We start from the raw sequence: 25268 nt of genomic DNA, 5'->3' as shown, positions 1-25268 counted from the left end.
CAGTGATAACCGAGTATACGTCATTGTTTTTGCTCCTGTCACAAGCAATTAGATTCCTGTTTCTGCTGGTATCATTCACTTGACTAGTTTGGCAGCAGACAAAGTGCAAAGGTTGGAAGCGATTGCCTCAGTTGAGACAAACAAGGTGGAGACAGTAATACTTAATATGTGGATTGCAGTTATCTGAATTAGTCCACTGTGAAATGATTCTTGAAAATCTAGTTTTTGTTTTGCAGTATTCCTGTCTTAATCTCACAGTATAACTGCCTGGAACATGTGCAGGCAGTTATACTGTGCCACAAACTGGTCCCTATACACAAATAAATTAACATTGGATGATCATGGGACAGTGAGTGACTTTCTCAGTGTCTTGTCTTGTAGCTATAACTGGGACTGCTAAATCAATGACGTGCCAATTTACCTACAAAACAAATGTTACTTGTATTTTTTTTCACTGTTAGTCTCATATATTTCTGAATATGTCATCTATTTCTAAATATCCATCATGAATTTCCCAGCTTCTCAGTCTGTATGGGTTTTCACTTGAAATTTCTGTCAGCTTGACCACTGGGACAAATAGACTATTTTAAGATTCTGAAGAAAAAATATTGAAATGTATATATCATTAGACAATTAAAAGCAATAAAGTACAACTCTAAATTCTCAGTCGCCTCCTTTGGCAAAATAGAAACCTGTTTTGAGACAAATCCAGCGCTCACCAGGCTCATGCAGAACTCTACAGCGATGTCCCCCCGTCAAACTCAATAGTCCACAATACTACATTCGTTGCTACCGCAGGGATAGTGCGGGATCTGTAGTCATGGCGTTGATGACTATTATTTCGTTTCTCAGACAGCAACAGGACAAAAAACTTCATTTCCCATAACTCATTGCAATTCAATGCTCCACTAGTTTCGCAGCGGAGCGGTGAGAGTACTTCGCTCTTCTTTAAAATCCCGTTTTGTAACACACTTCATTAATAAGTAATACTTACTCGGTGTCATGGCGGAATCTGCAGCTTGTCCCGCATTCCAATTGGGGAGACCTCGTTATGACCAGGTGAAACATATTTTCTAACGGTTTTTGTATTTTCCTTACCAACTGCATGATTTGTTAGTTTGGACATGGTGCAGCAAACATTACATGATTAGTAAGGAATGTTCTTGGGGCTGATCGTGGTATCCGCTGATCCAAGCGCATCACTAAAAGTTGCTTCTGAATGTAGTCATAGCATTGTTAGTTCTCAAAATAATAATTATAATAATAATAATAATTATTATTATTATTATTATTATTAGTAGTAGTAGTAGTAGTAGTACAGGTAGTACCATTAGTATTCATATTAGTATTAATGTATTTCAATTCTCCTTCTCAACTGTATGACAAGTTTTCGGACAGTCTTGTGGATTTTGGAGAGTGCGTGTGCTCGGCGACATCTCAGCTGTTCGGCTTTGAGGCTGCTTCCATAGCAGCCTATCTTATAACTTTGAAGGACGATCTCGGGCATGTACAAACACTAAGAATATTTTTTTAGTTTTTATTTTAATCGGGAAACTGGAAATTTGGTGTCATGCAGGGACAACATATAGCCTTAAATCATATTAATGGCATTTTAATAGAAGAAAACAATTACGAGGCCAGCAGTACACAGTCAAAGGTCCAGTGTTAAATCATCTTATGGAGTATATGGTCCTGCTCTGGTCCAGAGTAGGACCGTATATTGTACTCTTTTTAGAGTTGGATTAATACTTGACATTTTACTGTGTAGCCTATAAATCGTAATTCATTTTTTTAGTTGGCTAATTTTTAATAGACAACATGTCTACGTACTACAACACGTTATTGCAAGTTTTCTCATATTTTATTTATTTTTTGATCATTTTAAACGTTAATATATGTATATGTTTATGAGAAAAGTGAAAAAATAAATTTGTCAGTTAAAGAAGTAGTAAGTGTCAGTCTGTGGTTGAATGCCTAGGTCACAGTTCATAATGATGAAGAGCCGTTATTATAAATTTACAAAACAGCATCAACATCTGTCCCATGAGGTCATTTAGCCTGGAGCAAAATCGCTTCTCTCCTTGAAACCTGCCCTAACCCTTCCCCGAGAAGGAAAAAAAAAAAAAAAAATTTTTAAGTTGCACAGTGGGGTTCCCTGACAAGTTGTATTGGCCCCATAATGTATATCGTGCATTGATAAAGGGGTTTAGCTGGTGTTTCAGATGGTGTATCTCGGAAATCTCTGAGACATTTTAGGTGCAGATGCTTGTTCAATATGAACAGATGCACATGGAACTTGCTGTAGTTTTTAAATGCTAGAAATGCCTACATTATTCATATTGTTAGTGAGTGTGCTGAACAAAGTGGTATTAACAGGCTGTTCTCTCTTCTAGAGCAACTTCTACGGCAGGTTGAGACACTTCCTGGATGTGATTGACCCTCGCACCCTTTTCGTGTCTGAGGTACACTTCTGCTCTGTCCAGGGCACCTGAATTCCCTGCACAGATTTTGTGTATCATTCTACCATTGACTGAATGACAGGGATGCTGTAGTACTGCTGATTTACATTCCTCCCCTCTAATGAAGGACTGATTTAAAGCTGACACAACAGTGAGTGTAATCTCTGGCCAATCAGTGACATTATTATACTATGGACCATCAAGCAGACAAGAAAACCGGCAGTACTACGCACCTTAAGGGCCAGATTTAAGTATCCCTCCTGTATGAACTACCTTAACCCAACTGCCATTGTTTTACCTACTGGCATCAAAGGGCAGCCTTAGCAAGCTCGACACACTCCACCACTCAGCAATCCGTTTTGCCACATGCGCACCCTTCACCACTCACCACTGTGAGCTCTACAAACTGGTGGATTGGCCCTCCCTTCATACCAGGCGGCTACAACATTGGCTGCAATTAGTTTATAAAACACTCCTGGGAAAGACACCCTGCTACCTCTCAAACCTCCTGCACATTTCCGAAAGCAATTACCGCTTAAGATCCAGTGATTTCATAGTGCTCATCATTCCAAAAGTCCGTACTGTCTTTGGCCGTAATTCCTTTCGTTTTGCCGCTGCAAATGATTGGAACACACTACAAAACACACTCAAACTCACAGCTCTCACATCTCTCAACATGTTCAAACAAAATCTGCAACAGGTCATAGTTGACTGCTGCAGCTGCTGACCAGCCCTCTCTTCACTCTCTCTCCCGTTACAACTGTACAAAGAATATCCAGTAACTCACCTTCTCTTGCACATAGTGTTTATTTATTGGTTTATTGATTTTATTTATTGACTTTTGATTTATTTTATTTACCTATGCCGTCTTTTGCCATTTCCTATGTACTGTCGTGTCATACTGTATGTAGTACTGTACTGTATCTGTACTGTATGCGTAGTTTTGTGCCCGACTGTGTTTATTTTACCTATTTACTGTTGCTGACGCCTCTTGGCCAGGTCATCATTGTAAATGAGAATTGGTTCTCAACTGAATTTACCTGGTTAAATAAAGGTCAAATAAAAAAATAAAATAAAAATACAACAGGGAAAAATGTCATTTTCTTTATCAATTTATCTGTCATACAGTAAATTCACAAGTCCTTTATAATTTTCTTTTTTGGGAAATGCCATGCTGACTTAAGAGAATTGAATAAGCTATAGAACCCCATTGAACTATATTATTTGCACAATTGGTGATGTTGTAGGTGGTTTAAAATATGTTTTCAGTAGCAATGGTAGATTAAGTCACTGTCAACCCAAAATGGCAATTATCATGTGTTGCTAGTGACACCCAAATCATGGTGTGATTCTCTGGATAATGGAGTATTTTATTAGTTTGTACCAGGGGTTTGAACATGCAGCCCATATTCTGCAATCACCCATCACTGGGCTGAAGCCTTTTTAAGTTTAAATTGAGAAGTCTTTCAGATAAACATTCAGTGTGTTTTTAAATTCTGAAACCAATGGTGCATTGTATAGATTAAAATGGGTTTCTTGTTTTGTAAGAGGATTGCTAAATACCTGGTTGCTCCTCTGGGGAGCAATGTAAATCTGGAAGACTGTGTTTAAAAGACTGATTATTTTCAGTAATGTAATGCCTGTTCAGAAGAATGTTACATAGTTTAGTAATCACTAAAAATACGTGTAAATGACTATTTATACCAAGTAATCAGTCTTACTTGTGTACAGTTTCATCTGCCTTTCTCTTTAACATAAATTGTTACATGCAAATTCAGTTGTTAAACTCACATGAGTGAAACTTGTTATTTTACTATATTTTTTCATTTCTTGCTTTAATTGATTCCTTAACCACTTCAGAGATGCAGCGTCAGAAACTGTTGCAATAAACTATTGCTTGCTGGTTTGTCATAATTGGAATTAATGAGGCATATTATTTTTTATCTTGTCTCTCTTTTGTGCTTATCATGTTTTGAATATAATGCCATATTCAGATCTTCAGTTTCCCTGTGAATAACTTCTTACCAAAATTATTACCCAACGCTGTTGTTTTATTTAACGGCTGTTCTGAGAGTGTTTTGTAATCAGGTGAAGAAAATGAGAAACAGGTCGCTTTTCAAATAAAGACCACCAAGGACCTAATAATACTCCCACAAGCAATCTAAAATTTGACAGATCAGAATATCTCATTTTAAATAAATTGTGAAAAGATTTAATAACAAGCACTTGTCTGTCAAATTGAACAGCAATGTTGCAGCCAGGCTGGGTGGATATTGTTCAGCTGGTGGGTGCATTTGTCCTCACAGTTTTGTAAATCTCCTTTTTCACCTGTTAGGTTCGTCTTAATGAGTGTATGAAACTTCTGGATGATTTTAAACATGGGACACTTCCACCTGGAGTGACAGATTTGCAGGTAAGTGGCAACGGTACACCTCTACATAATGACGTACATGGCATACGCACACAGAGACACACACATACACACACAACCATGCACAGACACACACACACACGCACACATGTGCACAGCATACGCACACACACACATGTACACACACGTACACCATACAGACACCCACACTCATGCACAAACACACACACACACACGCACCCATACACACTCATACTCACGCAGCTTAGGCACACAGCAGTCCAAAGCCATAGTGACCAACATTTCCGTACTTACATTTGTACTTGTAGTCACTTGAGTTCTGGATTGTTGTGAAATTAAGAAAGCATAGCTGACATAACTGTAGCTGCAGTAATCCTTAATGGATTAAACATGCTTATAGATTTTGGTTTTTAACTTTTTCACCATTGAACTGCTGCTCATGATCATGCTTTAACCAGTAGGCAGAAAGACCCAAACCTTTGCTTCTTGTGGAATGATCTTCCTAACTCAAATGGCACCATTCTGTTGCAGCTTTGGGAAGCTCAGAAAATCAAGCAGGTGAGATCTTTGGCCTTTTCTTTGTCAAATGTTGGCAGAATTCATTGCAATCCAGAATACTTTCAATCACTGTCGCAGGAAATGTAGGATCATCTCTTGACATAGTTGATACACTACAGTGGGTTAGAAAACCAATCTGCCCCCAGTCTGCACTCATTTCCTCTGGATGACTGATTCTTCTGTCTGACTGCACTGCTTAAGCCCATTCACATAATGTAAAGGTCTGTGGACCTACACAGATGTAAGGTACAATCTCAGTGACAAGTGGCCAAATATGTGCCATTCTCTGTTGAGTGAAAATAAGCATTTTCCGGTTGGGACCTGCCTTCAGAGGATCCAAATGCCTTTCAGTGGCCATATATTGCAGATGGCTATATTTTCTTACATGGCACCAGGACGGAGACCCCTTTTTTGAAATCACCTGTGGCCTCTTTTTGTACTTATTATCCATGCGACTGTAATAATGAATTTATAAAGTAATCATAAATCAATTGTAATTGTAATTGTAATTACAGGCCATTATTCACCCTGATACTGGGGAGAAGATCTTCATGCCATTTCGGATGTCAGGTATGACCGGTTTGTCACTCGTCTCCTCTTCACAGCTCTCGGAGCAGTGAACACTGGGACCCAGCAGGACACACACACGTCTGGGGCCCAGAAGCTTTTCACAGTACTGTAGACTGTGACTCCTGCTAGGAGTTTAGCAAGAAGGCTCTGCATAATTTATGAACAAGATATCGTGGCTCACTGACAAATGACTTGTTAAAGTGTAAATTGGAATGTTTCGCAGACGTTGGAATTGACTAAGGTCTCGCTTACAGAAAAGAAAGGAACATTTATGTCAGTGGCTATTAAAATATACTGTATGGTAGAGACTATCGCGGATATTTTTATATATGGATATGTTTCTTACTTTTTTAAAGTCTCGGATGTTTCTTCATTCAAATATGTAAAACCAATGCATGAATTGCAGAGGGTGTTTTGCAACACAAGGAATTTTACTTTGATGTAATTATGCCTGTCAGTCAGTGTTAGACTTGTGCTGGTAGAAATATCCTATTTCTGACCCTAGCATTGCAAGTGTTGCAAGACTGGACCAGAACATTGGTTTTGTTTTCTAACGTTGCATGTGTCCATTTATTTATGCCAGCAAATTATTTGATTATTTGTTTTGGACTTCACAGGTTATGTCCCATTTGGAACACCAATAGTAAGCATTCATTATCATTAAATGTATAAAATTAGAAAGTACAAGTAGAAAAGAAGTATTTAGATGTAGTGGGAAATGGCATGTTGGATTGTTCTGTGGGAAAAAAAAAACTTTTGGAAAGCATTTTCCTTGGGCATTGTAGTTATCCTGCCTTGCTAGAATAATTTATTTGATTGTGGCTTTGAATGTCCAGTAAACAAATTCCCTGGGGTTTATTTTGAAGTGCCAGGAGACTTTGATCTATAAGTTAATTAAATTAAAGTGCGGTGAGTGGCTCAGCAGATAAAATGAACACCGTGAGTGCAGACTGTGCAGTATAGTTAAAGATTCAGTCCTCAGCTATGTCATTAGCCTACTATAATTGGAATTACTATTCTGAAAAGGTTTTGGTTGTTTGGAACCACTGTCCACAGCTGAAATTAGTAGGTCCAAAGGAAGATTTTTTTTGTGGATTTCATGTGGTCAGGTTTCTCCTGGTTACCACATCAATTCCCCCAAGAAGAATGTACCAGGAAACCACAGGTCTCCTATGGCTTGTGCAAGTTCTGCCCTGTAGTCCTATACGGTAACTTACAATTCCAGAAAAATGAAATTAATGTTGAAATAAAACAGTCAACTTCTACTTAAGCTCCAGTTATGTCTGCATGTCAAATCATATTTTAGAAGGATAAACCACTGCTAATCCTTTTGGGAACAGGTCTGTGTGTCTTTCATTTTATTCTGATGTGGTGCTGGCTTACTGTTGTAGAATTAACATTGTCTGTTGTAATGAATTCTATAAGAACCAGGTATAGCAGCCTCAGGTTAGGGTACAGATGATCTATTATAATGGTCAGATATTCAGCTTTTTGCTTTCCCTCCATCCTCCATATTTCTTTGGGGGTCTATTTGGTAATGGGAGATTCCAGTGCTGTCACTGTTGCTGCTGTATGTAACTGTAGCAATGGATATTTGGTGTTCTGCCATGCCTTCTCAACTTTTTGAGCTTCAACAATGACAGAAACAACAGTCTATGTACACATGTACAACATGTACAGTATGGAGTATGTTATAATGATTTGGCTTTCTGATGAGTACTGTATATAGTGTCTGTCATAAACTGTGACAATTGTACCTTGACCCAACCCAACCCAGCAGTCATTTCCTTTTATAATGTTTTTCCTTGTTGGATCCCTTCCAGGTTGTAGGCCTCCTCCTTCCTAATCAAACTCTGGGGTCCACAGTGTTCTGGCAGGTAGGGTGCCCCATATCCCACGTTCCTTTAAATCCTGTCGTTGAACTCCGTTCCTTGTTTCACTGCATGGACGTCTGATTGCCCTCAATGCTCAGCAAATTTGCTGCTGTTTATTTTGACCTGTGATTATGCAATCAACCATATGGCCATATTGCCATATGGCTGCCTTAAAGCATGTTTCCTCAACCTGGTTCAAATTCTGTAATTTGTGCATCAGCAGATTCTTGGTGTGCCAGGTGGCTGCTTCCCGTGGTTTTGACCATTAAGATGGTTTCTGAAAGTGTCACGTGTACCTTGCTGACATGTTTCCCTCCCCTTCCCCCTCCAGTGGCTGAACCAGAGTCATAACGCTTGTGTTAACTTCTCCAACCGCAATGCCACTAAGGTATGTGTTAAGGCCTAGTCATGTGGAAGAATGATACCCTTAAGCACCTACCATCTGTTAATGGTCAGAGAGCTATTTTTAATTTAAACATTGGTCAGTCACTCATTTTTGTGACGGGTTGTGTTTCCAAGTCTCCATCGTGTTTCATTAAAGCTGGGTTTGTTTTGGGGACCCCTGATTGGTTTTTCCAGCAGAAGGATTTTATCTCACTGCAATGATGCACCCTATGAAAATAGAAAACAAAGCCTTGTAAACAGTGTGTTTTAATGAAGTGCTGGTTACGGTAAATCGAAATGCACAAAAGCCAACTTTTAGTGCCATTTTGTGAACTGCACACTCAAAAAAGGAAAAATAAAAAATAAAATTCTGCTTCATCAGCATTGCTCCTTGTAGGATTGTTTTTTGCAAGATCGGTCACATAGTTTTTGCTAGCTGCTGTCTACTGTACAAAGGCTGTTGTGAAACCAATGAAGATTGTTTAAATGTGATCCAGTTTACAGCTTTTTAGATTATTGGTTATTAATCATAGCTAAAAATGAGAGCCCCTTTAGAAATGATGGTAATAGAAGTTGCCATGTAGTAACTCAAGTAACCATTCCAATAAAGGATTATAATTAACATTACAAATTGTATTTGTATATGTATTTTGAATTCACATTCAAATTTCCAAACATTTCGTTTGGAATGGGCTCCATTCCCAAAGCATTTGAGATTCTACTGTGTATATCTACCTGTCTCTCTCTCTCTCTCTCTCTCTCTATCTATCTATCTCTCTTTCTCTCTCCGTCCTTTCCTTTCATGCCACCCTTCCTCCACCATTAAAATGCATGCATGATATTTGTACAGAAGGTGTATCCGCATTTCCTCTGGATGTTTGCTCTGCACATCTGACTCAGTGACTCAGGTTCTGATACTGTACCCGAGCCTTGTACAGTAAGCTCTGAAGTGTGAGGCTTGCGTCTGGCGGTGGCGGTGAGAGGAGAACTTTTGCCTCTGTCACACGACGAGTTCTTTATGTCGCCCTCAGCCGACGCCGGCCTCCAGGTTCATCCAGGGCTACGCGGGCGCGGTGACGAGCGCGGTCTCCATCGCGGTGAGTCTGGCCGAGCCATGCTCCAGCCACTGTCTTATCTCGTTATTTTTTTGCACATTTTACATTCCATTCATAATTGTCATTTAGCAGACACTCTTCTCCAGAGCAACATACATAACCTTTTTGAATTTTCACATCCCTTTTTTACAGCTGGGTATCTACTGAAGCAATTCAGATTAATTGCCTTGTTTAACAACGGCAGTGATTTACTTTTGGGCTTTGGGTTACAAGCCCAGTTCCTTACCCTTTATACTACGCTGGCAACCCGGTGTTTTTCAGTTAGAAAAACAAGTGCATTTTGCCTCCAGGAAAATGTGGACTAACATAAGGGATGAGAACTTTAGAAAGGTTGCCGCAGGTATGTCTTGCTGCAGTTCTGCTTTTCTGATTGAATAGGTAGATATTATGAAACAGAAATTAGGGCATGTCAATATGCCATAAACAAGCACAAGTTTAATTGCATCTTTATCTTTTTTATGGGAAGCAGTGTTGTTCAGGGTGACAATTAAGACCAGGCTGGGTTTCAACTTGCATGCTATGAGTAAAACATGTAGCAAAACAGGCAATGTTGCTTTTACTCTCTGAATGTGACGAGCCGTGTTTGTACGGTTTGCATCCTCTCTGCTTGAGCAGCGAATGCCAGGAGACAAGCTGTACTTGTTCTTCCGACTGAGCTGTTTCCAGGGCCAGATTTTCTTTTTTTTGATTGGTGCAAAGCAGGCCTCGCTTTCTCGTTTGCCTTCCGTTGCCATTACAACGGCTGTCGGCTCGCCAGGGCAGGCTGAGACCTTCCCGGGGTCTGAATGTCCACTGATTTCCGCTACACCCGGAACATTCTGGGTTTGCGGGTCACAGGGGTCTGGTCTGAGCCAAACACCTTCAGCTAAAGAAGCCTGTTTCTGGCAAAAGGTCATGTTTCTTGACCTTTTCTTCAGACATAATCACATATTTTGCAATAGCTTCCATTTGTTGAAAGAAAGCGTGCAAACATAAAGCAAAACAGACTATTTTAATGTCTGGTAAAATATGCTGCATAAATGAAAAATACATCAATTATCGACAGTACAAATATAGAAAAGTTGAAATTGTTAAGGTCCAGAGGCAATAGACAAATATCTTGTGGTGTGTAGCAAAATAAACCATTGTAAAATTGCATCACAACTACAGTGCAGCTAGAGAGATACAAGTGCCCCCAACTACAGTGAAACGGCAACAATGATCTACTGGTCTATATTAGCTGCATATATAAAAGTGAATATAATTTGTGATAATTGTTTTCACAATTTTAGGACTTTTGCCACCGAAATGTGATGTGCTGTGTATTGCCTGACTGCAGATGTACAGGTGACGCTAAATTAGAATCAAGGAAAAAAGGCTCTGTGCACCAAAAAATGCCTCAAACACGTTTAAAGAGTTAACTTTTAATAGGAGACTACGACTAACGTTTCAGCTTTCTTCAGTGTAAACACATAGAACTGCATGTCTGAGGCATCTTTTGGTGTGTGAGGCCTTCTTGTTTCCACGATTCTTTACTTTTTTTGGCATTTACACAGCAGCCAATTTAAGTTTGAGCACAGTAGCTTTGAACCAAAAAAATAAAATCAAAAATAATAACTTTAGGTTAGAAGTTTTGTAACTGTAAGAACTGGTGTTTTGAATATATTTCTAGTTAACCCTAATATAAATTTTGCGTTATGTGGTTGAAGTTGCTTTATTTTGGTTGGTATACGAGTTGTGCTTTGTTGATTGTTGTGTCAACTACTGTCAATGCAGTTTGTGTGTAATATGATATGTGCATGTTGTGGTGTGTTAGAAATGTGTGTGATATGGTCACGAAGAAGTTAATAATGTATAATAATACATTTACAATGGAATGTTTTTATTCAAATATTAATATGTACCATTAAAAAACACCTATGATAATCTACACAAAAAGCTTCATCTTGGCAGGTTTTTAATGGAGTAGCTTTAATTTGTAGTATTCATTTTTAACTTGGAGAGAAGTGTATTTAAAATCACAGTTGTACAGACAGCAAAAACTTCAATGGCATGTCTAGACTGTTCTGTTCAAAAACAGGTCTGCAGATTATATTCAGACAAAATGTTTTTATTTTCCTACTCATTTTTGTATCGTCTCCGAACCAAATTCTGCCATTTCTTATTTTATTAGGCTTGGATGATTAAATTATATTTAAAAATGCTTCCAGCAAGCCTCCTGTGAAAAAACAACAACACTGTAGGGCACAATCTTAAAGATCTTATTTTGTGTCATTTTATAGTTTGAAGAAAAGCAGTTTTTGAAATTGAAATTGAAATTCTGGTGTTGTGCTTAGGTAGTTTTATATTCATTTTCATCAAAAATAGGCATCAATTGAAGGAGGCATCAATTGAAGGAATAAGGGTTTTTTAATATAAGAAGTCATCTCCAAGAGATTCTGTGCCTTGTAATGTAATTCACATTTGTATATTCAGGTCTCTTGATAGAAAAAAGTAAAAAATATTTTGTGCATTTTACCAAGAAAATCATCCCCCTGATATTTTGTCTAATGATGATTACTAGACCAAATATGAGCAGCCATCCCTTGTGAGAGCCATTGGCAGTGTGTGTGCTTGGTAAATTCAACAAAATTGTTTATATAATAGAAAATTATATTTTTGTTAACTGCCTATAGATGGATTGAATGATAACTATGAGGTAAACTGGTTACATTTTTCAGGGAACATTTGTAGTACCCTGCTTAGATGGAAAACCTATTCAGTTCTGCATCCCACTGAACTCTTTTTGCTGTGATGTGAAAGAACATTAAAGGATAAAGGATGCCTATGCGTAGAAATTGTAGTGACTTATGTGATTTTACACTGTAGGATTTTGTCCATTCATGTGTCTGTATGTATGTACATATGTTCATGTTTATGTGTGTGTGTATGTGTATGAGCCTGTGTGCATGTTTGTGTTCTTCTAGGTGGGGCTTAATGTTGGGATCCAAAAAGCCCAGAGGTTCAGTCCGGCGACTCGTCTACTGGTACAGAGGTTCATTCCCTTCCCAGCTGTGGGTATGTGCTGTACTGAGCTTCCAGCAGCCCAACACCAAGGCAGGACTAAAGAGACAGTCAGTCACTTAACATAATTAGCCATTTTCTCAGTGTAGCCACTTCCCCTGGTTCACTGTTCTACCTCGAATGATACCTCAAGCCTTGTCTGGAACCTGGCTAGCCAGAGTATGGCAGCTAAAAGCTGAGAGATTGAGAGAGGATCCTAACCTAGTGGTGTGTTGGAAATTTGTCCTGGCCAGTGAAATGGAATCCATTTCTTGTTGGCTGGTGGGAAAAAAGCAAATAACTGGAAACTAAAAGAACTAATGTGTACAAAATGCAAGTTGGAAAAGGGTCACCGTACCTTGGAGCATGTCTTTCGAGACATGGGTCTAAAATGAAAAAAAAATAAACCTCAACAAACTGATGGGTTATGAAAAATTAAACAAGTGAAGGTACAACTGGGGAGTGACCCCAACTACACTGTTTTCTCACTCCTTGCAATTCGTCTGTACAGCTCGTTGCCGGCAATACCAGCTTCACCGCATTTTTTTTTGCATTCAAACTGCGTGGTATGTTGTTTCCTCTTGGTTCCAGTCCCACCCCCTTTTTGAACCTTTGCCAAAAAGAAGGAACTGTCCTCATTATGGAGCTCCATGGCAAAAATAAAGAAACTAAATATAACAAAAAGTGCACAAAAGAAATGTGTAACAGACCTTAGCTGCTGGACTCACAATGTCAGTCAATAAAATTTCACAGTCTAGCCCTCCTCACCAGGGTGTTGCCTCAGTTGTACAACAGATTAGTTATGGTATAATAGACATACCATTTAATTTGCATGGGGCTCATTGCGTTTCCCTGTTAATATAGTGTTATCTATGTATCATCAATGTTTCTTTCATATGAGCTTGACATTTCCTTAGTGTATAAGTGGCACTTGGTTCAGTCCATGCTAGTCTCTTGTTAGTTTTCATTACACATTCAATGCTGTTTTATTTTCTGTCATGATATATCTCACTTTTCTGTTTGGTTTCACATTGTTTCCATAAATTCCTCACTGAAAGCTATGGTCGATGCACATGGAGGGATGATTTAAGTTCACTGACTAGGCGTATTTTTTTCAATGATGCCCACCGATGGGTTACATCATAGCGTTGTCACTGTAAGGTTGTGCTGTGTCACGCTGTGTTGCTTTGCTTCCAGATTATGTCATAGTGATGTCACCGTGATCTCTGATCCCGAATCTTCTCTTTAATCAGCCGGTGCCAACATCTGCAATGTGGGTCTCATGAGGCACAGCGAGCTGACAGAGGGCATTGATGTGCTGGATGCCAATGGCAAAGTGGTGGGCTCCTCCAAGATCGCAGCCAAGCATGTGAGTGGAACCAGGGTGGGCCTAGCAGGCCATGGGAGTGTTACCCAGAATCTTTAGACCAGATTCTCAGCTCCTGTGCACCTTCCATCCCCTCAACTTCTTAGCTAAAGGACATTCCTATTGGAGTTTGATGATGCATCACAGTCCAGGGCATCCATTGCCACAGTATTATACTTGGCCATAGCTCTTGATGAATTCCATAAACTGCATCAAATTAGAACAGTTGGGATAGAGAACTTTCAATGTGCAAAATTCTGAGCTGAGTATCTGGTGAGTCCATATAATTTGTGCTCTTACCATGTGTGCACTAAGGAGTGTAGAATGAATAACTGGAACCTCTGCATCAGGACAGGTCTCTAAAGAATGAAGGTGTTGCAGCACCTGTAATGATTAAAATATCAGGGCCAAAGCCATGCTCATAAGGAACAATGCTTATGAAAGCACTTACACAATCATTGACTTTTATGATTTATATTCGACAGGTAGACCTGACTTCTTCCTTTCTGTTTCTGTTTTCAGGCTTTGTTCGAGACAGCCCTGACTCGCGTGGTCCTACCCATGCCGATTATGGTCTTCCCTCCCATGATCATGGCATTCCTGGAAAAGTATGTCACATCCTGTGCATGTTTTTGTGTTGTCCCAACAACCATTAAAAACCAACACAGGAATATACACAGGTGCCTGCAGGTTGATGTTGGATTAGTCTTGGATACATTGGATACAGTGTGACCCCAGAATTTAATCCTGATGCTGCCAGTGTCATCTGTGGTGAACACAGGGGCAATACTCAAGCAAGGGGCACGGGGTGTCACTGGCTTCATGATCCTAATGGCAGGTCAGTTTTGAGAGAGGGATGTTTTGGATGTGGGTTGGCATCCAGGCATTTCACTTCACTGCTGCAAAGAAGGTCAGTGCATTGGCTGTTGCATTGGTGACATTTTTTGACTCTTCATCTGGTCATTCAGGCCCATAGAAGGTGAGTACAGGTGGTGCCGGCTGCCATGGTGGCAGTTGGAGATTGTGTAATTCAAGGAAATGGAGTCAGAGTTGTGCAATATGATACATGTAACAGTTCTCTTTTTTCAGTTATTTGTATCCCCTATTTTATTGCTAAGAGTGACTGTATTACACTTCCAACAGTGACAACACACTGCCTAAAACGCACTAAATGTTTTAACAACTTATTGTGCTAAATGGTGGCGCTGTACATACAGTATATTAGGTCAACAATGATACTGTTTAGTTCACATTAATTAGCTGTGGAAGAGTAAGTGGATTTGTACTGTGCTCCCCATCTCAATTCCATACTTTATTTCAAAGAGGTGAAGAGCTGTACAGGACTATTTGCAAGAATTGTGTCTTAAATTTATAATATAATATACACTGTGTGTGTGTGTGTATGTGTGTAAGAGAGAGAGCGACCAAAAGTGGTTGAAGTGAAGGGTCCTAGGCTACAGTTACACTAGTCACTTTATGGAACTTCTAGCACTGTTAAATGTCCAGTATTAATTCAACTCTTATGGAAGACGTATGTGTCCAATAGGGACCACATGTACTCTGAGTTGAATTATCACTGAACATTTAGCTGTGTGTAATCAAAATTCCAACATCCGATTACATCAGGCCAGATGTGAATTGTTTTCACATTTTACAATTCAATGCAAACTCTTTAATTAGATTGCAGTTTGGATTTTATGATCCAGCACAATATTTAAGTACTAAATAAAGCAATGGGAATCAACATTCCTGGAAAAATGGTGTTTAGTGTTTGTGAGGTTGTGCTTCTTTTCAATGTGTTAAAATTGTGTAGTCAAGGTGGGACCTGTTCAAGGTGTGCACTGATGAGGAGGCAGCAGTGGCATGATATTAATGCAAGCATTGTGCTTCTGGGTGCATCAGCTGTTTTGGTGGAGAGAAGGGTATTGGCCTGTAAACGTAGCTGCCACTGGTGGAACCATATTGTGCATAATTTCATAGATTCTGACTGGGTTCTCAGTTTCCATATGCGAAAGCACACTTTCCACCACATTTGTTAACAGATTTTTCTTTACCATCAGCATACTCCTGCCTGTTCCCCAGTATCTGCACAGAAATGAGTGCTTATTGCTTTTCCATTTCATTGCCATCATTGGTTAGATCTTAATCATTTTCTCATTTTCCACATGCTCTCTGAGATTGTAAGAATAGTCTGCAAATTTACAGGTTTTCCAGGACACGTGTTACCCGCAAGCCAGTAAATAAGCTAGCTGGAGGAGGAGCAGCAGAGGCTCCGAGAAATCTAATTCTGCTTACTGAATAACCAGCAATCAAGCAATTTTATTTTAATTCACACATTTGCAGACAGTGATTAATCATGCTCACCACTCTAGCTTGCCAGCTGACTGACTGAACTCTCTCAATGTGCGCCGTCTGGTACCAACAAAGATATTCAATGCTGAGATGTTGATATGTCCTCGCATTTCTGCCTGGTCCTAATTTACATTGTAGGACATTGTGCAGCACCTCCAACTGAGGTAATGTCTTGTGGCTGTTTTATTATCTCTGATGCCAACTGAATGACTGGTGACTGGATGAACTGACAACATCAGGAAAATGGGATTAGGGGTTCACCAAAGTATGTTTTGTGCATTATTTAGTAGAATACTTTTGACTCATATAATCCCAAGTCACCATGAATAAGTACTACAATTTTTTAAAATTGTAATTGTATATCTGAGGGAGGGAAAAGCAGAATGGATACATACCCCCTCAGTTTGAACTGGCACGACGCCACTTTTTGAGTCGGTAAACTAGAGGGAAAGAGAAACCGAAGGAGAATGTGGGGAGGGGGGATGACATCACTGCGGTTTGTACTGTGCGTGTGCTGTAATCATCCAATGAAAGAGCGAGGTGTACCTGCACAGTCCCCAAACATCGTACCCCCTGGCACCTAACCCTCCCCCCAGGAGATGAATGAAAGAGAGAGGCTATTTGGAATACAAAAAGAGGGAAGATGGGGTCGGGTCAGCCCTTCTTGGATTTGCCAGGAACTCTCCACAAATAAGACGTTGTCAGTAGCAACAGTTGCCATGTCAGTTGCGGAAACATTGCAGAGTCTTTTAAGGCTTGGGGTAGCTCGGTGCTAGATTTGGCAGAGTATCAGTGACTGCACTGTGCGACTGATCTTCATGAAGGTATTTCTTTTCAGTGAGCTGTGGTTCCGGTCCTGGGGACATTGTATATCAGTGTGTATTCTATTGGTATGCTGACATTTATGGTTAGTGGAATATTGTTGCTGGACAGCATTGCCCTATAACAGTACCAGTTAACAGGCCAAGCCTTTGGGGCAGTATGTCATGGATTTGGAACATCATGATTTCTTACTATTGCCGTACATGTGCTAAGCACCTTATTTGTCGTATTTATAGCACAGATAATAATTTGGTACCTGAACATGTGACTAAGCAGCTACAAGGAACTTCCTGTCTATTTGTGCTGGCAGCTACCAGCCGTTTACACTCATGCATGCTCACACAGATGCACTGCGCAGCCTGGCTCACCACACATACAAATTTGCTCTCTCTCATGCACACAGACACACACACACACACACACGCAGACATACATGCACAAATGATGATTAGACCTGTATATAGTGATAGGTCTGCATCAGACCTGTATGATAAATCCCGTATGTAAAATGTAAGTGCTGTGTGTAAAATGTTCTGTAAGTCGCTCTGGATAAGAGAGTCTGCTAAATGCTTGTGATGTAGACCTGCTTTCACTCCTCTTTATTTCACTTACTTTTGTGTGCGGCTTCACCTGACGCACATCGTACAGAATGCGAAGGCATCTCAATTAAAGCGCAGTGCCGGCACATTAATTATCTTGCTTGTTAAGTGTTAGCTCCTCATTATCTGCTGGTGGCGGTGGTGGGTGACTCACGCTGGAGCAGACATTAACTCAATCTGGGCCCAGGCGTGGGGAGGCGTTGTGAAGCTGTACTGTTCATTGCTATGCACAGAAGCAGCGCTGGGGTGTGGCGGTGGGTTGAATTGAGCTCAAAGGCAATCAATGAATTTGTAAGGTTTGCCCTTCTCCACCCATATTCTGAATCCCAGACTCATCATTGCAGTGCACAGGAAGGCTGTTTGGGGAAACCACACATAGCTACTTAACTGGTAACTGGTATTTGACTGAAACTGAAAAGCCCTACAAAAGTGTTAGTGTCCCTCACTCATTTGAATGCCGTGGAGGGTCCAACACATTTCACGCATACAGATACCCAAGCACGCACACACTTTTTTTGCGAACGCTATGACATAAACACGGTGGCATTTCCTGTACACGCTGGCATTTCCTGAGCTTCCTCCCAGTTTGGGCTGTGAAAGTTGCCTTGGTTTTCATTTCTTACATGTTCATGTTCACATGTATATTTATTAGACCATTCTGTTTTTTTAGCCGTGCCTGAACTGTACACATCTTGGGCTCTGTCGTAATAATACTGAGCGCATTTCTAAACTACTGTTCCAAAATTCCTTTATTTCACCATGAACAATCACAGCCACTGAATTGTGCTATTTTTGTTTTTGTTTCAAATGTTACTCTCCTGTTCATCACACTTGCGTTTTCATTGAGAATTAATACTATCCCCTGTCAATTGTCCTCTCCAGAAAGCCTTAACCTTTTTGCCAAATCATAACTGCTTTAGCCTCATTTATATGTGTTTATTTATGGTTATTCAACACTAATAAATGTTAGGCCAAGAAAGCCAGGTTGGCCAAACCCGCACAAGGTTACAATTCTGTATTATGTGAATGGGTGTATATGTAGCATGAAAATCTTTTATTTTGAAAAACTATTCTGGAAACCGTGACTACCATCATGGTATCTATTAGTGTTGACTACAATGTATTTTATATTTGTATTAATTTATAGAATGCAGTTATTAGTGCTTAATTAGTCATATATAATTCTAATGTATGCGCCATTGTTTTATACACTATCTGGCTGCCGTTAATAGCCATGTACCAGTGTTGTAGTAACATTTTTCCCTGTATCTTTCAGACTCCCTCTCCTGCAGACGCACAGGAGGCTGGTCCTGCCCGTGCACAGCCTGATGTGTCTAGTAACCTTTGGCCTGGCTTTGCCTGTGGCCATCAGTCTCTTCCCTCAGATGTCACAGGTAATGCAGTTCTCCACCTGCCTTACCCTGCTCAGTGAAGCGATGGTTAGAGAACTGGACTGTGCTGTTGGATTTTATCTCCAACATCTTGGATGTTATTCCAGTAAAAGTTCCACGTCCTATGAAAGATGAACCATGATGAGCATTTGCAGGACCTGTTTAGGCATATGCTGAAAGAAATGTATCAGTTATTCCTAACAATATAGCATGACTTGGTTTGTTGGTGAGCACTGAGCAGAATGCCACATCTCTGACAAAGTTGGGAAACAGTGCCTCTGATTCCCATTCAAACCAGAATAACACTTCCTGAGCATAATGTTGTGGTCCCTGTGGAAAAGAAATCCAGGAAACTTGCCCAATTTATCTATTCCTCTCTGTCTGTGAGTGGGATTAATGGTGTCTTTGGTCCTGCCACCCTCCTGGATAGCTGAAGTTCCTGGAATACTGAATGGACAGGGCACTACTAGGTACAGGAGCGGCCCTCTGTGCTTAATGCTGTCTTTCTTGGTGTCACAGTGCCATTTTAAGATATATGGTTGTTCAAATCCTAGTCAAAGTGTACCAATCACTTCATTTGTTGGGCACATTTACACTCGTCTTTTTTCTCAAATAAAGTAATGTGTCATATTATCACTTAATGGCAAACTCAGTGAAATGTGAAACTAATGAGGTCACTGATAGCAGATACTGGAGCATAAAGCACTACGTAAACATTTTCATTATATTGCTGGCCTTTGCCAGAAACTGTTATGCAGACTGACCGTAATAACTTTTTATATAAATAAATATAGTGTCCATTTATACAGCTGGGTATATACTGAAGCAATGCAAGTTCAAGTGTGCTCAAGGGTACAGCAGCGTTGTCCTACTTAGGAATTAAGCTTTAATTGTTATATTACACTGACACCCAAAAAAGTTTTACATCCTTGATTTGAGAGATCAGTAATGGTGTTACGATGACAGAGCACAGTCAGGTGAATCAGCTCAACAGCATAGAATAACATTACTCAGATGCTAATTTTATTTCTATTCTTTGGTTTTGGAACTTAGGGCAAAGGTGTCTTTGCTATTGATATGTTCCTGTTGTTACCATTGTTGTAGTTATTGTCATTTGTGTCAATTGTATTTGTTAAATCATTTCCAAGTACAGCAGAGCTGGTTGCTATACAATTACAGTTTGGGGGGGCCTTTTCAGAGCTTGGTGTTGTTTGGGAGGGTCCAGAGATGGACCCATGGAACACTGCAGAGAGGATGGGCTATGAGAGAAATGGTGTTCAGCTGCAGGTTTATTTTTAGATTTGATTTCACAGACTTTTGTCTCTCCCACGCTGTTCTGGGGCACCACGAGAACCAAAACCAGATGTGGGAGAATTTCTGTGTTTTTAATCTGTTAGGTCTGGGGAATAACACATGACCCAGATATCTGAGGAGGTGTAAGAGAGACTTTAAACCCCTCCCCCTGCCCTTCCTGCTATATTTTTCAGCCATTTTTCCTGCCCTCCACCTGTCTGTCACTCTTCTGTGCTCCATGATTCTTTGCGCCTCCAAACTAAATTTTTCCTTGCTCCTCCTCCATTACACCTCTCCCTGCCTCCCACCATTCTTCACCTTCTTGTCCTGCCCTAGTGAATTATACATTGTTAAACCTAAATAGCAATTGTACTAAATGAATAGTTCAAGCTTAAAAAGGAATATCATTATAACTCAATTCAAAACAGAAAAACAAGTTTTAATTAAAAGATAAAGACCCGTGAATACTTGATTCAGCACTATCCAAATGGTTCAAAGTAATCGGTGTCCTCAAATGTGCAAACTGCCAGCTTTAATGTAAAGTAATGTAATGTATATACATCCATATCCAGTGATCCATGTAGGAATTACAACCCTTTAAAAAAAAGCTAATATAACGTAATCTAATAATCACAAATCATTAACACAGATGAGACACAGAAACACCAAGAAATTGAAACAGGCGACCTCTGGTGGACAACAGGGGGAACCCGTGATAATGTGTTTGTGAAGAATCCGCAGCATTCTACTCTTTAATTTCAACTAAACGTGAACCCCCTTTGCTATGTCTTGATAGTTTCTCTAAATAAAAAGTACTGTTTGCTGAATGTAAGCCAAAATCACTCCCTCTAGACTGCGAAAAAAAAACCCTCTGCAGTTCAACTGTGTTTTAGGTGTTTACCAATCGCTACATCATATTTTGATTGTTTTCCATTGAACAATGGAATGGGGGCATGGGGGGTGGGGGTGGAGATAAGTGAGATTTTCACTGTTACTCAAAACTAGCTGAAGGACATGTGGCATTGCGGTATTGAGTATTTGAGTGATAACACAGGAAGACTGTTGGTTGTCATTGCCCTGCTGAGTGGTGTGAAATCTTCCAGAAGTGGTGCACTGCCTCTATGAGGAAGATAGGGGTAATGGATAACTCCAGAAAGGGGTGGGGGGAACATTCTCAGACGTCAAGCTGCTTCACACAGAAACCCAAATGAGTTCCAGTTTTTTGAGCCAAAAAAGCTTCAAATGGTGTTCAGACCTTTCATTCCCATTTGGATGCAAAGCCAGTCATTACGGCCAACAATGAGAGAGATGCATCTGTGTAGCTGAGTAGTGACAACGTTTTGGGTTCCACTATGATTGTATTGCTTGTTGTTTTATGCCTATTTTCTATGGGATGTAAAGTGTGCTGCAATCAAAATTGAACTTTCATCTACAAATACTCAGATCCGTCAGATTTTTAAGCTTAAATGTGTTGGTCATTTATTTTGGTAATTAATACCGAACCCAGTTGTATTTACGAAAAACACTTGTATATAAGTATCAGGTAAGATCATATATTTATTATTTTTTTGAATGTTTTGTGTTCTTGAGCCCCACCCCTGATCCTTCACGTATGTAATATTTATACCTGATTGCCAGACCAACGGTGTAAATCTAATAAAGAGGACTGTCTGATCATTTAAAACAAATGCATTCCTGATTTTACTACTGCATACAGCAATAACATACTTAAAATGCCTAAAATGACAACCTGTGTCATTTCTTAAACAGATTGATGTGTCCCAGCTAGAGCCAGAGATCGCCAAGGCAACAGACAGCAAGGTGGTCACTTACAACAAGGGTCTGTAACCAGTGGCAGCGGAGATCCAACAGGAGCCTGTGAACAGGAGGGAATCTCGCACTCTTGTTATGCAGTTGAGGTCTTCCCATCAGCTACCAGCAGGTGCAGATGCACCCAACGTGATTCAGTTTTGAATGAAGCATAGACACAGAGAAGGGCAGATACATTAGTGTGTGTTTTAACCCCAGTGTCACAGATACAGCATTATCTAGTGTTGTGTGAAGTGGGTCAAACCACAGAGAACGAGGAATTCAACACCAGAATGAGTCATATTACTTTGCAGCTGGGGGAATTTTTCAGCCTTGGCGTATACAGTGTTACAGTTTGTTGTCTTTAATTCCAGAAGTGAGTTAGCATTTTTAAGTCATGGGTTCCGTCAGCAGATTTCCTATGCTTGTCTCGCTTACAGATTTTGATTTTCATGAGCCTAAGAGAGTTTCACGTTTTGTTCTACAACAGACTGTATATTGAAATTGCTAACGAGTTTCTATATTGAAATTATTGAAATTACAACAATAGTCACATTCCACCACCACCACTCAACCCACCAGCACAGAACAACTGTTGTAATTTCAATGTAGCAACTTGTTAGCAACTAACATTTTTAAAGCACATAACAGCTTTGAAATTCACAGTTGAGACATTAACAGGTGTAATTTATGTTGTTGAACAATACGTGAAACTCTCCTAAAGCTTATGTTAACCACAAACCTTATTTTCTGCATAAATCAAAATCCCTGTGGGAAAAAAAGCATTGGAAATCTTCTGAGGGAACCCACGTTGGAGGAAACTTCCGGGTTGGCCTACAAAAAGACATTGTTACTGTAACCCTCTTGGTGTGGAGAAACAAATGTATCAATGAGCTGAGGGATGTTACTGACTTACAAGCATTGCAGTTAATGGTCTCTAAAGCTGAGTGCTTACAGTAAATAACTGGGCTGTAACACATGAATAGCTTTTGTTAGTTTTTGCCTTTAGTGACTGGCAAAAATTCACATTCCCATCATCAACATTCCCTGTTATATTTCAGCTCATGCTCAAACAACGCAAGGGTGCATAAAGAATCGATGTATTGAAGCCATCGCATGCCCACTCTTTGTGGTGTCAAGGGGTCTAAAACAACCTGGATCTTCCAGATAAGACTCCTGTTCAATCCATGCAAACCATGTTCCCTGACCCAAATTGTGCACCATGATTGTGAACGTCCCATGCAAATGCACACACGTGCCTGCATTCTGACACAAACGCACACTCCATCTTACACTGACGTGCTGACAATCAGACAAACTTTAAATGCACACTAAATCACATGAACAAATGTGCACAAAATCTCACACCCTTACGTGCGTGCACAGTTCAACACCTGTACCCAAATGCCTTCACTGTCACAATCCTTTTGACTCCTATGCAAAACCACAGTTTTGTTCACCAGAAGTGCCCCCAAGGCTGACACACTGCCAACTACCCCAGGGTCTCAAAATGAGCATTAAAGGAAGCCTGGTTTTTTATTGCAACAGTAGTTTCACATACCTGCATATAACAATTTCACTAATCTAGACTACAAGGCACATATCCAGAGATCCCACCAAAATAGTAGAAAAATACCTAATTATATTTACTTAAATTAATATGATGAACAAAAAGCATATCTGTTTCTGCGGATATGAACATAACATGTTTGTTATATTAACTATAACGTGATAATGTTCAGTACAGAATTGGTCAGAAACATTATGACGTCCTGATTCCGTTCTGTTGAGCTGAGATCATTTCTGATTCTTGTGTTCTGATTGTATATTAAAAATGGGCATGCACTTTGTGTTGATCTAAATAGACTTCTCTTCTTGCACTAAAAATGTTTAATGTGAATTAACATATTGGCTGAATGTTTAAAAATGTCATGCTGAATAATATATTTATACACAGTTTACCAATGTGCCAGTGTCTTCATTTTGGTCATGCTGAGGTCTTTGTGTGAAAATGCTTCCACATTTCTGTAATTACATGTCCAATTTCAAAAGAATACGATTTCCATGGTGCCAGTTCAAGAGCTTATATTAATCTTTGCAGGGCTTGTCTGTAAAGTCTTAACAGTATGTGAGTGTCAATGCATGTGTGACCACATATTAAGAGAGAGTGCAGGCATGTGCTTGGAAATAAGGTTAGCCATTGGCCTCAGAACTATGTGAACATATCACAAACTGTTAAAAGAATATGCAAGCGGGTAACAAATCCTATACCTGTGTTTGCAAATAAATTTTGTCTGCACAACATCACCTTCTGGCTCCTATTCATTAAGAGTTCTGTAAATGTCCAGCAGCTGGCACTATATAAGCCATAACATAGATGTCAGGCAAGCCAGTGAAAATGTCCCTTTTACTTAACTGTCTTCTAGAAAGAAGAAATATGTAGCTGCATGAGAATTTTCACTGTGTAACTACTCTTTAATGATTTGAAATAACGTGTTAAAAATATTAAATTCTACAGGAAAAGTACCATTGAACAAAGACTTCTAAGGGGTTTGCAATTAAAGATTGTGCATGTTTTGCACCCACATACTGTATGCAGTTTTGATTCATTGAAAAAAGGTAATTTTATTACTGTCATATCATGACTGGAGTAGTCTTAATCAAATCAGTGATATTGGAGGACACTGTGAAGCAGTTTGTGGACCAAATATTGAAGCAAGCGTCTTTATTTGTTTCTTGTCTTAAGTTAAATAGTTGCTTACAACTTGAGACAATCTTCTTACTATTACAGTACTACTAATCCTTATTTTTATTAAAAAAACATCAAAATGAATCATCAGGAAATAGCTGATGTCACTAATTTAATCATAGAATAAAGAAATGGTAAAATGATTAGGATAATTGCATATCAACTTGAAACAAGTGAAGATAAATTTGCTTAGATTTCAGTATTGATGTAGCTGTTATAGAGGGAACACAGTTAAAAAAACTCAGTTTTATTTCTTGAAAGTTGGGTGTGTCCTATGGAAAACAGTAAGGCTGGGGTTTCTATTTAGGTACGGTGTAAATCACAGGATTGCAATCTGGTTAATCAGTTACAGTTTCTACTTTTCAGAACTTAGCATAATCATGGATAAACATCCCCCAATATTAAAAGTTTCCTTGTTAAATGTAGGTTAAAAACATATATTACACTATTGATTTAAAAATATTAATGTATTTGAGGGGTTGGGGAATACCGGTGTTTCGTGTTTATAATGAAT

At 39.5% G+C, this 25268-nt stretch overlaps 1 protein-coding gene across 2 annotated transcripts; it reads left to right on the top strand.

Moving 5' to 3' along the window:
- The first annotated feature begins 893 nt into the window (after window positions 1–893).
- Window positions 894–23964, top strand: sfxn5b (sideroflexin 5b). Of its 2 annotated transcripts, XM_064344251.1 has the most exons (14): window positions 894–1059; window positions 2394–2462; window positions 4795–4872; window positions 5383–5409; window positions 5925–5979; window positions 6597–6622; window positions 7803–7856; window positions 8185–8241; window positions 9269–9334; window positions 12298–12388; window positions 13627–13742; window positions 14262–14347; window positions 18789–18906; window positions 21967–23964. In XM_064344251.1, the coding sequence occupies exons 1-14, from the start codon at window positions 1003–1005 to the stop codon at window positions 22042–22044; spliced, it is 978 nt and encodes a 325-aa protein (XP_064200321.1). In that variant the 5' UTR covers window positions 894–1002; the 3' UTR covers window positions 22045–23964. The 2 variants fall into 2 exon arrangements, with proteins under 2 accessions (XP_064200321.1, XP_064200322.1); XM_064344252.1 differs by lacking the exons at window positions 894–1059; window positions 2394–2462 and having other exon boundaries at window positions 5310–5409.
- The last annotated feature ends 1304 nt before the right edge of the window (window positions 23965–25268 follow it).

The sequence above is a fragment of the Anguilla rostrata genome, chromosome 7 (genome assembly GCF_018555375.3).
Source record: "Anguilla rostrata isolate EN2019 chromosome 7, ASM1855537v3, whole genome shotgun sequence".
NCBI lineage: Eukaryota > Metazoa > Chordata > Actinopteri > Anguilliformes > Anguillidae > Anguilla > Anguilla rostrata.
This window is presented reverse-complemented; position numbering and strand designations above follow the sequence as displayed.